Source organism: Nomascus leucogenys, chromosome 19 (genome assembly GCF_006542625.1).
Source record: "Nomascus leucogenys isolate Asia chromosome 19, Asia_NLE_v1, whole genome shotgun sequence".
In the NCBI taxonomy this organism is placed as follows: domain Eukaryota; kingdom Metazoa; phylum Chordata; class Mammalia; order Primates; family Hylobatidae; genus Nomascus; species Nomascus leucogenys.
The window spans coordinates 76,831,169-76,845,156 of NC_044399.1; the positions used below are offsets into that span (position 1 = coordinate 76,831,169).

At 50.2% G+C, this 13,988-nt stretch overlaps 2 protein-coding genes across 5 annotated transcripts in view; one reads left to right on the top strand and one right to left on the bottom strand.

Moving 5' to 3' along the window:
• Positions 1 to 183: 183 nt before the first annotated feature.
• TLCD3A (TLC domain containing 3A) lies at positions 184 to 10,890 on the bottom strand. Of its 4 annotated transcripts, none has more exons than XR_004027018.1 (5): positions 10,595 to 10,890; positions 10,179 to 10,262; positions 2,698 to 2,820; positions 2,537 to 2,622; positions 184 to 2,497 (listed from the first exon to the last, which is right to left on the bottom strand). XR_004027018.1 is itself a non-coding variant. In XM_030800067.1 (5 exons), the coding sequence occupies exons 1-5, from the start codon at positions 10,714 to 10,716 to the stop codon at positions 1,570 to 1,572; spliced, it is 774 nt and encodes a 257-aa protein (XP_030655927.1). In that variant the 5' UTR covers positions 10,717 to 10,890; the 3' UTR covers positions 255 to 1,569. The 4 variants fall into 4 exon arrangements, 3 of the variants coding, with proteins under 3 accessions (XP_030655928.1, XP_030655929.1, XP_030655927.1); XM_030800067.1 differs by lacking the exon at positions 2,537 to 2,622 and adding an exon at positions 5,292 to 5,493 and having other exon boundaries at positions 255 to 1,839; positions 2,725 to 2,820; XM_030800068.1 differs by lacking the exon at positions 2,537 to 2,622 and having other exon boundaries at positions 184 to 1,839; positions 2,725 to 2,820.
• Positions 10,891 to 10,993: 103 nt separating this feature from the next.
• Positions 10,994 to 13,988, top strand: part of VPS53 (VPS53 subunit of GARP complex) — a 188,095-nt gene continuing 185,100 nt past the window's right edge. Inside the window, exon 1 of the mRNA XM_030800063.1 lies at positions 10,994 to 11,188. The gene's annotated coding sequence lies outside the window, so the exon portion shown is untranslated. The remainder of the gene's footprint in view (positions 11,189 to 13,988) is intronic.

Below are 13,988 nucleotides of genomic sequence, written 5' to 3' on the forward strand. Positions count from 1 at the left end.
AAACAGGTTTGAGTGAGGTGTGAGCTAGACCTTTCTGGAGGCTGAAAGCATTCACACACACACCCCTCTGCTAGTTACATGGACACAGACCTGGAGCTACAGCACACAGCAGCCAGTCAAGCTGGGTCACAGGATGATTCTTACAGGACACTGATATTGATGTATTTCACAAATGAGAATAAGTTGGGAATGTCAGTGCAATTTAATCACCATAAGGGTGACTTTTCACTGATAAAAAAAAGACAATTAAAAAATAGCATTTTGTTTTTTAAATGGCACCCATTAAAGACTAAAGAGTCAAAATGAGACAAATCATTCAGTCCTTTAGACGTTCACAGACAATTAAAAGGCACTTTAAAAATCCACTTTTTAAACTACCACTTCAGAACACATGGTAGCACAATCTCAAACCCATCCTAGTTGATGGGAATGATGAGTGTTGGCACCAGAAAATCCTGCTTGCAGAAGGGGGTGCACGTGTCGGTCCACAGGACAGCCTCTGGCCAGGCTGGCTGCCCCCTCACTCTGCAGCCTTCTGTGGCTAAATGGCAGGACACTCACACAGGAATGGGCTTTGGACCACAGGCTCTGGCGTATCAGGAGGCTAAGTACTCAAGTACTCAGCAGTCTAGATGGCACATTTCGTGGTTTGGAGGACAGAAGTTGGTTTCCACATCACATGAAAAGGACAGTGTCATAGAGTGGGGTTACCCAGTAAACAGCTACCAAAGCCATCATTTCACGTTTCCCTGTAGTTTTTATGAGCACGTCCTCTGCATGTGGATAGGGGGAAAGCTGGGCATGAAGGGGTGTGTTAAAAAGAACAGTATCTGTGACTGACTGCAGTAAGCTCACCAGTTTGACACTGTCAGACTTACCAAGTCAGCCTGCAAAGGTTGTGCTGACCTCTTGGCCACACTACCTACTCAGGTTCCCATCCATGCCTCCTGCCTGTCCCCACCCCCAGCCCCACCAGTGAGACTTCTGATCGGAAGTCGATAGACATAAGAATTCAACTCTGACCCATGGATGAGAGGATGAGGCAAAGAACCAATGGGTTATCTAGTAAACGATCAAAAACTACCTACCCACAATGATTGTCCCAAGCCAGTGTCACAAGAAGACATTACTTCCAAGAACCAAGTCATCCCTTGCTTCTGCGGGCCCAGTGCCATGGGTGCTGCCCTGAGTGGTTTGAAAGGTGGGTAGCCGCTGATACAGGGACAGGCAGATGTGCAGACACTTATCACCCTGGTCCACCGACCACGCCCCATGCTTCCACCTCCCAGAGCTCTTGAGATAAGACCCTAGAAGGATCCTTGGGCTTGCATTAAAACCACTTTGCTGTCCGTGGACGTCTGACAGGACCCAATAGTTGTTACTACAAAAGTGCTTTTGCAAATAGGGCAAGTTAGAAGGAGGAGGTAATATGAATATTCTTTAGAAAAACTCAAATCCATCTGCTTATCAATACCCGAAGTCTGAGGCCACCCAGGGCACAATTTGGTCCATGGAATGCTGAGTGGAGGAGGCAGCTGGTGTGAGGCTGCGCCCGACTCCCGGGAGCATTTAGTCATCCTTTTTGGCTTGGGGAGTGTCAAAGAGCCGGGCTGCCTTCCTGCACAGCAGACAGAACCAGTAGATCTGAGGAGCTATGAGGAAGGCATTGGCCACGTTGCAGTAGAAGGGGATGCTGAAGGGTACTTGGAGCAGGCTGAGTCCCTGCTGGCGGCCATAGGACCAGTACATGAAGGGGAAGAGAAGGATCCGGCAGGAAAGGAAGGTGGCCAGTGTGAGGATTCCATTCACCTTGTACAGAAGGGTGTGCTGCTGCTTTAGCTGCAATAGAAGAGGAAGGAAAAAGGTAAGGTCACCACGAAGCTGGGCATCAGGGAGCGAGTGGCCCAAGTCCCCCCCCAGTAAATGCCACACAGGTGCAAGTGCTCATCAAGACCTCGGCTGTCAGATTCCCAGGCGCCCAGACGTTTGTCTAGTTTTCTGACACTTGGAGAAGACATTCTTGAACACTATCATATTGATATATGCAAATAACCTCATTTTCTGCAATAGTGATTTTGAATTTGACCCAGGCCACCCAGCTGACAGGAGTACAGGAACCGTGGATTAAAGTATGTGTGTAACCAGGGAAAAAATAGAATGAGCTGTATCAAACTATCAAACTTAGGTCGAACCTACAATTTCACCCCCACTGGCTGAGATGACCAGCTGACCTTTAAGGCAGTTGAAGGATCTCTCATTCCACTCTCCTGGCATTAGGGATTTCTCCACACCCACCATCTCCGAAGGAAAAGCAGAATCCACTTCCCCCCACACTCTTTCTGCCATTTCATTCATACATGCCTGAATCAGAACCCTCACTCTGCCATTCATTCATACATGCCTGAATCAGAACCCTCTCTCTGCCATTCATTCATACATGCCTGAATCAGAACCCTCACTCTCTCTGCCATTCATTCATACATGTCTGAATCAGAACCTCTCTCTGCCATTCATTCATACATGTCTGAATCAGAACCCTCACTCTCTGCCATTCATTCATACATGCCTGAATCAGAACCCTCTCTCTGCCATTCTTCATACATGCCTGAATCAGAACCCTCACTCTCTGCATTCATTCATACATGTCTGAATCAGAACCTCTCTCTGCCATTCATTCATACATGTCTGAATCAGAACCTCTCTCTGCCATTCATTCATACGTGCCTGAATCAGAACCCTGCCCAGTGACACAAACGGAGTGCTCAGTTCTGCCGTGAAGATGCAGCCGACAAAGAAGTCCCCAAGGTCTCCCCGGAGCCTCTGCAGATGATGAAACGAAAAGGGGAAATAAGCGGAGGTTAAGAAACCACCAGAAGGAAAATTCCATTGAGGGCTACTGAAAAGGGTAACCGTGAAGGGCAAGGGACGCTCAATAGTCAAGCGCAGACCCAGTTACTATCCTGCTGCATTCGTGGCAACAGCACTTTGACGGTCCAAGCCCTAGGATCCACAGGCAAATTCAGACAGGATGACGGCATCCCACACCAAGCTCTGAATTTTGATGACAGCCGGAAGGAAGGCTGCAGCCTACTTTTGTATATCGAACTTAGTCATGCCAAGACACTCAGCCTGTTTGGTTCAACAAAATGTGCCAGGCCCTGTGCTAGATGTTAGGGTCTGAAAGCACCCTAGATGTTCTGGTTCCTAGATGGTAGGTCTCAGAGACTTCTTAAAGAATTTAATGCACGTTACCTCTTTTTATTTTATTTTATTTTATTTTATTTTATTTTTTTTGAGACGGAGTTTTGCTCTTGTTGCCCAGGCTGGAGAGCAATGGCATGATCTCAGCTCATCGCAACCTTCGCCTCCTGGGTTCAAATGATTCTCCTGCCTCAGGCTCCTGAGTACCTGGAACTACAGATGCACAGCGTCACACCTGGCTAATTTTTGTATTTTTAGTAGAGACGGGGTTTCACCATGTTGGCCAGGCTGGTCTCGAACTTCTGACTGGGATTACAGGCATGAGCCACCTCGCCCGGCCTCCTTTTTCAAGAAAGCAGTAAGCATAGTAAAATATCAGCTCTGCCACTTAGTACCACTGAGAGATATAAGAATACTCTTAGAGCCCCAGTTTCTTCACCTACAGCATAAGGCTAATAGTTTCTAATATTTAGCAAGCTATGAACTTTTAAATCACGTGCCTGGCAGGGTGCGGTGGCTCACGCCTATAATCCCAGCACTTTGGGAGGCTGAGACGGGAGGATCCCTTGAGCCCAGGAGTTCGAGATCAGCCTGGACATCATAAGGAGACCCCATCTCTTTATTTAAAAAATAATAAATAAATAAAACTACATGCCGGCCAGGAGCAGTGGCTCATGCCTGTAATCCCAGCACTTTGGGAGGCTGAGGCAGGTGCATCACCTGAGGTCAGGAGTTTGAAACCAGCCTGACCAATATGGTGAAACCCCGTCTCTATTAAAAATATAAAAATTAGCCAGGTGTGGTGGCATGCATCTGTAAACCCAGCTGCTTGGAAGGCTGAGGCAGGAGAATCACTTGAACCTGGAGGCAGAGGTTGCAGTGAGCCATTGCACTCCAGCCTGGGCAACAAGAGCAAAACGCCATCTCAAAAAAATGAATAAATATATGAATAATTAAAAAGATAAAACGCATGCCTTCCCCTGGCAGGCACTCAAGAGCGAGGAATTTCCCCTCAGCTTTCCCATTGCTTTTCCTTGTTGGGTGGGCTTTTATGGGGAAATGGATCTGGGGAGAAATTAGGAGGCTATTTGCTTTGACAGTCTGTGTTTTGTGACATAAGAATAATCCACACAGTGCTCTCTGGCACTGTTATGTTGCTTTGTATTATATTTGTATTTTATGTCGTTTTTATCTTGTATTGAACTAAGGATAGAACCTCTGACAAACGCTAGGGAATCACAGAGGGCTGGGGGTTTGTTAAAAAGAATGTTGGGGCCGGGTGCGGTGGCTCACGCCTGTAATCCCAGCACTTTGGGAGGCCTAGGCAGGAGGATCACTTGAGTCCAAGAGTTTGAGACCAGCCTGGGCAACATGGAGAAACTCTACAAAAATTACAGAAATTAGCTGGATGTTGTAGTGTGTGCCTGTGTTCCCAGCTACCTGGGAAGCAGAGGCAGGAGGATCACTTGAGGCCAGTCGTTTGAGGCTACAGTGAGCTGTGATCCCACAACTGCACTCCACCCTGGGTGACAGAGTGAAACCCTGTCTCAAAAAAGAAAAACAGAAAATATGCTGATGTTGATGTTGGTAAGGAGGATCATGAACGTGTCACGTGTAATGGTGTTCCTCCACTATTCACCTGGGGGAGGTGGCTGCTGAAGCAGCACGCACAAGGAGAATGGGTGCCTATGAGTGGCAAAGAAAAGAGGGGCAATCCCGACTCCTAAGTAATGGTCAAGACGTCCAGCTCAGGCCGGGGGCGGTGGCTCACGCCTGTAATCCCAGAACTTTGGGAGGCTGAGGCGGGTGGATCATTTGAGTTCAGGAGTTTGAAACTAGCCTGGCTAACATGGCAAAACCCCATCTCTACTAAAAATACAAACATTAGCTGGGCGTGGTGGTAGGCACCTATAATCCCAGCTACTCGGGAGGCTGAGGCAGGAGAATCGCTGGAACCAGGGAGGCGGAGGTTGCAGTGAGCTGAAATCACACCATTGCACTCCAGCCTGGGTGACAGAGTGAGACTGTCTCAAAAAAAATAGACACCCAGCTCAACCCAGCTGCTGGTCTGCTGTCCTGGAAGGCCATACCTGTGCGATTGGCACAAGGACAAAGAGAATGACCGCATGATGTGTGATCATGAGGCGGTTTCGACTTAGGAAGTTTCGAAGAGTGAGGGAGGGCGCACGGTTCTGGTCTCTGGTTCGGCACCATTCACAGAGGTACATGGCGTACGAGTCATAGATCATGTATGGAATCAGAAACCACACATATTCCCGGGCAAGCCAGTGCCTGAAAGAAAGCATATGAATGGCCTGTGAAATCATTGTGGATATCCATTATGAAGGCTCACAGCCAAGTTTGGTGCTTGATCAGCTATTATTACTCCAAATACTTTACAATAAAGATGTTGAAACTGATAAACAGGGAGAGTAGACCACTTTCTCTCAGTTTCAGGGCCAATTCATGAGTGTCAAAGGCAAAAAGCAGGCATTCACTCAGCCCTGCCTGTTGAAGCAGCTTGCCGTCACTACTTGCCTGACTTAGCTACTAATTTGTAGTAGATGTTCTGGCATTTTGTGATAAAACTGACTTTGATATAGATAGATATACAAATGATTCAACGGCCCCACCAAGAAGCTGGTTTGGAAAGTGTCCCAAGTCACAAATCCAACACGTCTAGTTTAACTCCTCAGCTGCTCAACAGTTGGAGGTTTACTAACTTAAATCCTGGAACCTGTGAGTTTTCTCTTGCGTCTGCATGCAACCCCATTCTATGGCGTTTCTGGGAGGCAACCCTGGCCATTTTCTTTACAATTCTAGAGCTGGCTGGGTTCGGTGGCTCACACCTGTAATCTCAGCACTTTGGGAGGCTGAGGCGGGTGGATCACTTGAGGTCAGGAGTTCAAGATCAGCCTGGCCAACATGGTGAAACCCTGTCTCTACTAAAAATACAAAAATTAGCCAGATGTGGTGGCGCACACCTGTAGTCCCAGCTACTCAGGAGGCTGAGGCAGGAGAATCACTTGAACCCGGGAGGCGGAGGTTGCAGTGAGCTGAGATCGCGCCACTGCACTCCAGCCTGGGTGACAGAGTGAGACTCCATCTAAAAAAACAAAAACAAAAAAACCCAAAAAGCAATTCTAGAGCTAATCTCAATTCCATTAAGAAAATCAGGTCTGGAGGCTGGGCATGGTGGCTCACACCTGTAATCCCAGCACTTTGGGAGGCTAAGGCAGGCGAATCACGAGGTCAGCAGTTCGATACCCGCCTTACCAACATTGTGAAACCCCATCTCTACTAAAAATACAAAAATTAGCTGAGCGTGGTGGCATGCACCTGTACTCCCAGCTACTTGGGAGGCTGAGGCAGGAGAATCGCTTGAACCTGGGAGGCAGAGGTTGCAGTGAGCCAAGATGGCACCACTGCACTCCAGCCTGGGCAACAGAGCGAGACTCTGTCTCAAAAAACAAACAAAACAAAAAAAAAAGCAGGTCTGGAAACGAGCCTGGAGCTCGAGGGCCACATGACGGCAGTTAGGGACCAGGAGAGAGGCTAGGTCAAAAGCCAGTTTTCCCATGTACTTATCCACAGGGGCTGAATCAGTGTTTGCTGAATGGAAGTAACTGTTGATCACTGCCCTGGAGCAGATTAGAAGGAAAGCCTCTACAATTCATACAGTGTGGTTCCCAATGATGAAGAAGCATCCCACAGATGTTTTCTGTGAAGAAACATCTAAATTGAAATCATGTACTATCTGAGGACTCCATTCACGTGGTCAGCAAGTGTTTGGTGCGCGTCCACGTGTTAGAAAACCATTTCGTTTTATGGTTCTCAAACTACCTGAACATTAGAATCACCTGCAGTGCTTGTTAAGGGCTCCAGTCTCCAGAGATTCTAAATTGTAAGCCGAGGGCCCTCAAATCTGTATTAACTTTGTCTCTGATTTCGGACGGAGCCAGAGTCCACTGAACTGCAACGTTGGAAACAGTCTACAGGGGCGTCATCTGAATTTCTGCTCTTGAGCAACTCCGCACTTAACCACGACGTAAATAATGAATAAACAAGGCAAGCAAGTAATGGCAAGTATAACACACTTGTAGGTGAATTCATTAGCCAGGTTCCTTTTTTTTTTTTTTTTTTTTTTTTTGGTTTTGGTTTTTGAAAGAAAATCTCGCTCTGTTGCCCAGGCTGGATGTAGTGGTGCCATCTCAGCTCACTGTAACCTCCGACTTGTGGGTTCAAACGATTTTCCTGCCACAGCCTCCCAAGTAGCTGGGATTACAGGCACCTGCCACCACGTCCGGCTATTTTCTTTTTTTTCTTTTTAAGTAGAGATGGGGGTTTCACCATGAGTGGCCAGAGTGGTCTCAAGCTCCTGACCTCAAGTGATCCGCCCACCTCAGCCTCCCAAAGTGCTGGGATTACAGGCATGAGCCGCCGCACCCAACCTAGCCAGGTTTCTTTTGGCCAAAAAGATGCGATACTTATTCCAGTGCCCATCTATGGTCTCAGGTGCTTTCTTGAAGCAATTTCAAGTAAAATACCTATAAACAGCTACTAAAATTTTAGCTGAAATATAGCTGGCCTCTCCCCTTGAAGGGAACCTAGGGTTTTCATATTTTCAGCAATTCAGAGAAGAGATCTGAAATTGTGACTCATGGGTAGAATCCTCTGAAGATTTATTAGCAAGAGATCTGGATTATAATCTTAACTACCACTAGCCTGTGATTTAACTTTGTAAAATGAAGATGCTAACCCTTGTCTTACTTACCTGTCAAAGCTGCAGTGAAGATTAAATAATTAAATGTGGGAAAGTCGGCCGGGCATGGTGGCTCATGCCTATAATCCCAGCATTTTGGGAGGCCGAGGCGGGCAGATCACCTGAGGTCAGGAGTTCGAGACCAGCCTGGCCAACATGGCTTTACTAAATATACAAAAATTAGCCAGACGTGGTGATGCATGCCTGTTATCTCAGCTACTCAGGAGGCTGAGGCAGGAGAATCACTTGAACCTGGGAGGTGGAGGTTGCAGTGAGCCGAGACCTCCCCACGGCACTCCAGTCTGAGTGACAAAGTGAGACTCCATCTCAATAAAAAAAAAAAGGGGGGGGGAGGGTCCTTTTAAATGTTAAAAGATACTATACAGGCTGGGCACGGTGGCTGACACCTATGATCCGCCTGTGATCACTTTGGGAGGCCTGAGTGGGAGAATGGCTTGAATCCAGGAGTTCCAGACCAGCCTGGGTGACAGAGCAAGACCCCATCTAAAAACAACAAAGTACTATCTGAATTAAGTACTTAAATTGAGAAAACTACCTGGAGCTGTGACTTAGTCATTTTAGGGGTCTGAACCCCTTTAAGAATCTGACTAAATCCTTGGCCCCATACCACATTCTGCCGATAATTTGGGGGGATTTTTAACTCCTCGTATCTAATCACATTCTATATGAAGGCATAAAATGAGAAGGCCTATAATAGAAAAATATTTAGTGCATAGTGTATGAACCCTGAAAGGCCTTTTTTGGCCGGGCGCAGTGGCTCACGCCTATAATCGCAACACTTTGGGAGGTCCAGGCAGGAGGATGGTTGGATGCCAGGAGTTCAAGACCAGCCTGGGCAATATAGGGAGACCCCTGTCCTTACCAAAAAAAAAAAAAAAGCCAGGCGTAGTAGTGTGTGCCTGCAGTCCAAGCTTGGGAGGCTAAGGCAGAAGGGTGGCTTGAACCCTGGAGTTGAAGACTACAGTCAGCTATGATCATGCCGCTGCACCTCAGCCTGGGCGACAGAGACCCTGTCTCCACAGGAAAAAAATAAAGTAAAAATTTGCTGGGTGTGGTGGCTCACGCCTGTAATCCCAGCACTTTGTGAGGGTGAGGCAGAAAAATCACTTGAGCCCAGGAGTTCAAGACCAGCCTGGGCAACATGGTGAGACCCTGTCTTTAAAAAAAAAAAAAAAAAAAAAAAAAAGAAGAAGAAAAATTGAACCCAGCCACACAAATATTAACCTTTGGTGTCTACAATCAATGTCACTTGATCTATCTTCTCTTAGCATCTACTATTCATCACCAATAGCCAGTTTTGTTTTTAAAAAGGCAGAAGAAAAGCACAAAAATCATGACAGCAGGATTGATCCCAAGTAAGACCACAGGCTAGAGAGTCAGACGGCCTGCTCAGGCCCCTCGCAGTCCAGTCTCAGCAGGTGAGAAGCAGGACTTGGCAGAGCCCACAGGAGAGCAGGGCCTGGAAAGGCGTTCAACTTTCCTGCACATCCGACTGTGGTCCTTCAATATGGGAGAAAGTGAGTGTGATTCTAGCAAGACCGGTGGGGAAAACAAGGCTTGAAATAAAAAAATAAAAGCACCACCATTGCCCAGGTCTAAACACTGTACATAGTAGACTATTCTGGTCTTAATTTATGATTTCTTTCACTGGAACTGCAGATAGGTGCACATTTCCTGACCTGCCTCTGGACTGAGCTCTGATAGCATACAAGTCCGTGTTCTAAGCGCTGGAACGTCTCAATCACCTTTAGCAAATCTGCAGGAAAAACAAGAGCGGCGTGTGCGTGGAAAGGGGTGGTGGGTTTGTTCCTTTCCATGGGGGGGCTCTGCTAACCACACTGGACGTATATTAGCCAATGATGCTCCAGAGTGAGAACCCAGTGAAACCAACTACAAGAATCAGAAGCCATACTCCCAGTCGTAAATGCTTCCACGCTTCTCTCTTCCATGGAGGACCTGGATCCCTGGCTCACACCACCTGAAATCAGACTCCGACTCTGTCGTCCTCCCTCATTTCCGTGGACTTTCTCCTAAGCTGGGGGTGCTCGAAGACTCCGGAGAGGAAGAAGGAGCCCATTGTGGTGCCAGCTTTTCTCATTAGTCAGCTATCGAAGCGCGTGTGCTGAGAAAGAGCCAGAGCCTGCGAGCTACTGAAATGTCACATTTGCAACAAGCCCCTGGCCCGGGCTCTTACCTGCCGGTGATCACATCGTCGCAGGAGCGAATGATGACGATCCCCGAGCCGGTGGCCAGCACGGCGTGCACCGAGGAAACCAGCCTAGCGCGGGCGGAGAGGAAAACAGCGCGCGCGCTCAGTCCCGTCCGAGGACCGCAGAGAGCCCAGCCCAGCCCTTCGGCCTGACTCTCCCCCAGCCGCCGGCAGATGTGGGGAGCGGGCTCCGGAGACTCACCGGCCATTCCCGCCCGCCCCGGCCCCGCTCCCGCCAGGGGAGGACGCGGAGGCGCTTCGGAAACTCGGGCCGCCGGGACCCGGAGGGAGCAGCCCCCTGGCTTCCTGCCGCCCCCCTTTTCCGCCCTGGGCCCCGCAGCCGGGTGGGGTGGTGTGGGCAGCGCCCTGGGCCTCGGGGGGCGTCTCGGCGGCGCCGGTACCTGGTGCTGATCATCACGCAGTCGGTGCGGCTCCATCCGGGCTGGGAGCGGCGCAGCGCCCAGGTGCAGAGCGCGAAGAGCCCCGGGAAGAAGAGCGCGCCCCAGGCCAGCGTCAGCAGCATCGGGGCTGCGGGTCCGGCCGCCTCGCTGGCGCCGCGTGGCTGGGTTCGGCTCGGCGCGCCCCGGCCCGGCCGCGCGATTTCAACCCTCCGCCCCCGTCCCCGTCCCGCCTCCGCCCGGCGCTGGCCCCGATCCCGCGGCGCGGCTCTGCGCGTGACCAGGCCCGGCGGCCGCGATAGGGCGGGGCGGGGTCTCTGGCGGTCCCTGGGCCCCGAGGGTTCCCCGGCGTCCCCGGCGGGCGGGTGGGCGGAGGCGGAGGCGGGGACCGAGGCGGCGGCTCTGGCCGGGGCCGCGGCGCGCGCGAGTTCCGAGTTCCCCGCTCTCTGCCGAGCGGCCGCGGGGCCAAGGCGGAGGCGGGAAAAGGGCCGCGGCTCCCCGGCTTCTGTTCCGTCACCGGACGCGCCTCTCCCCGACCTGCTCTTCTCGCCGGCCCCGGGCTAAGGGGCGGGGTGGGCGCGGGGCCCAGGCAGCCAGGTAGGAACCCCCGCCGGGGTGGGGCGAGGCCTGCGGGGAAGGAGGGAGGGAGGCGGCCTGTGGCCCTGGGTTCGCCCGGCCTCGTCCACCAAGCCCTGGTGCTTCTCGGTGGGAGTCTTCAGGACGTGGCCTCTTCCCGCACCGCCAAGATGCCTTTCCCGGTCCCGCCAGCGGCTGCAGCCGCTTCGGGGGACGCTCTCAGAAAGCATGAGGTCCAGGGCGTCCAGCAGCCCCTCTCCACCTGCACCAGGAGGCGGACTGTGGAGGCTGCAGGCTTTTACTGCCTCTCGGCTTTGGATCTATCCGGAAACACCATCCAGAGGCTTAGTGACTGTGGTGTTGTTCACAACGGGTCATTATTTAAAAGTATCGGGGCCGGGCGCGCCTGTAACCCCAGCACTTGGGGAGGCCGAGGAGGGCGGATAACTTGACGCCAGAAGTTCGAGACCAGCCTGACCAACATGGTGAAACCCCGTCTCTACTAAAAATACAAAATTAGCCAGGTGGGGTGGTGCATGTCTGTAATCCCAGCTATGCAGGAGGCTGAGGCAGGAGAATCGCTTGAACCTGGGAGGCGGAGCTTGCAGTGAGCCGAGATCGCCACTGCACTCCAGCCTGGGCCACAGAGGGGGACTCTGTATCAAAAAAAAAAAAAAGTTATCGGGACAGGCGTCTAAACTTGAATGAATTGGAATGCATTTCATTTGTGCCAAGCACCAATCGCATAGATGAGGACAGTAATTTCAGTATCATTGGCTTCTGTCCTTTACGAACTTCCAGCTTTATTTTGCTTTGGTCTGTATTTTCCTCAGCTAACAAATATAGGGGGTGGGAAATACAGTTCATTTATGTTACTACAAATGAAAGGTATGACGGGTCTCCTCAGATGACCGTCTTGCAAAATGCTGACCAAAATCCCATATGAGGACTTTGGAACAGCTGGGCTTGGCTCTCTGAGCCACGATTTGCTGGTGTGTGAAATGAGAGGGAGGCTGGATTACGAGCTCTTTAACGGTCTTCCAGCTCTAGATTCTTATGAGTCTGTGACGTTCACAAAGTGGCAGATGATTTCTGTTAGATGCCGGTTACATTAATTTAACGTGGCCGCCAGTGATGTAGGAACTGGTGTAGAGTGAACACAGCTTTTGTTTTTTTCAATTTGGATTCATTCATGATGGAGTCTGAAGATGTTTCTCAGGTTTAAAAGATAGTTTTCCTTCAGTGGTAGTATCAGCTATTAGGCTGTGACCTTTTGGAATGAATGTGGCTTCTAACATCTTCCTATATGTGGTTAAGAAAAGGGACTTAGCCAACAGGAAGGTGGCAGACAGCCTCAAGAAAAGCCTCAAACTTCATCCACTTAGGGCAACGTCTCTAACTCCTAAATTCACTGCTAACACACTTAGTGAAAGGAGAAAGCCACTTCAGTTTGGTCCCAAGGTATCTGACAAATGCGACGCTCTCTGTATTTTCACATTTGCTTGTGGCCAAAACCAGCTACCTGTGAACTCTCCATTCTCTCCAGGAAAACGACTCTGTGCAGTCCACTGTCTCTTTCCTAAACATTTATCACAGTGACCTCCAGCGCCAGCGCTTCCAGAGAGTGACAGGTGGTTACAAGTCCTCCTGCCTTCCCTCCTTAAAGGGAGCAGCAACTTGGCACTGCGTATGCTTGCACTTTTAAGTGGTGGGAACCAGTCTCCCCCTACACAAGAAGTTGTAAGGCGTCTTGATGAATTGAAAACAAAACAACAGATGTTTCATGTATAGAAAATAGCAAGTAAAGGCCGGGAGCGGTGGCTCACGCCTGTCATCCCGGCACTTTGGGAGGCCAAGGCGGGCGGATCACGAGGTCAGAAGATCGAGACCATCCTGGCTAACACGGTGAAACCCCGTCTCTACTAAAAATACAGAAAATTAGCCGGGTGTGGTGGCGGGCACCTGTAGACCCAGCTACTCAGGAGGCTGAGGCAGGAGAATGGCGTGAACCCGGGAGGTGAAGGTTGCATTGAGCCGAGATCGTGCCACTGCACTGCAGCCTGGGTGACAGGGCAAGACTCTGTCTCAAATAAAAAAAAAAAAGAAAAAAGAAAATAGCAAGTAAAATCAGTTTCAACACCATGCTCAGTGAAGTCACCAGACTGTTTATGTTGACTCACCATAAAGCTAACAAGCAGAAACATGAACCTTAGCTTTTCAAGCGATCAAACCCCTGTTGGCAAATGATAAGGCCAAACGAAAAACACCGAGCCTGGTTTACACAAACGTCTCCTCATCCTTCATAAGTCTTGAATCAGCTGTTTCCTTTTTTTTTTTTTTGAGATGGAGTCTCGCTTTGTCGCCCAGGCTGGAGTGCAGTGGCGCGATCTCGGCTCACTGCAAGCTCCGCCTCCCGGGTTCACGCCATTCTCCTGCCTCAGCCTCCCGAGTAGCTGGGACTACAGGCGCCCGCCACCACGCCCGGCTAATTTTTTGTATTTTTAGTAGAGACGGGGTTTCACCATGTTGGCCAGGCTGGTCTCGATCTCCTGACCTTGTGATCCACCCGCCTCGGCCTCCCAAAGTGCTGGGATTACAGGCGTGAGCCACCATGCCTGGCCTGTTCCTTCTTTAAGAAGGTTTCCAGGTCTGCCTTTGCCTTTGGGTAACGAGCCTGTTGTTTTCTTATTTGTATGTTTCTCCTCCAGACTGTTAGGTCCTAGAAACAAGGACTGTGTCTTTTCATTTTGCACCCCAAGTGAGGCTGGCACATTCTGAGGGTGCAATACCTGCTTCATACTTTCGAAGCTCATGCCTGTTG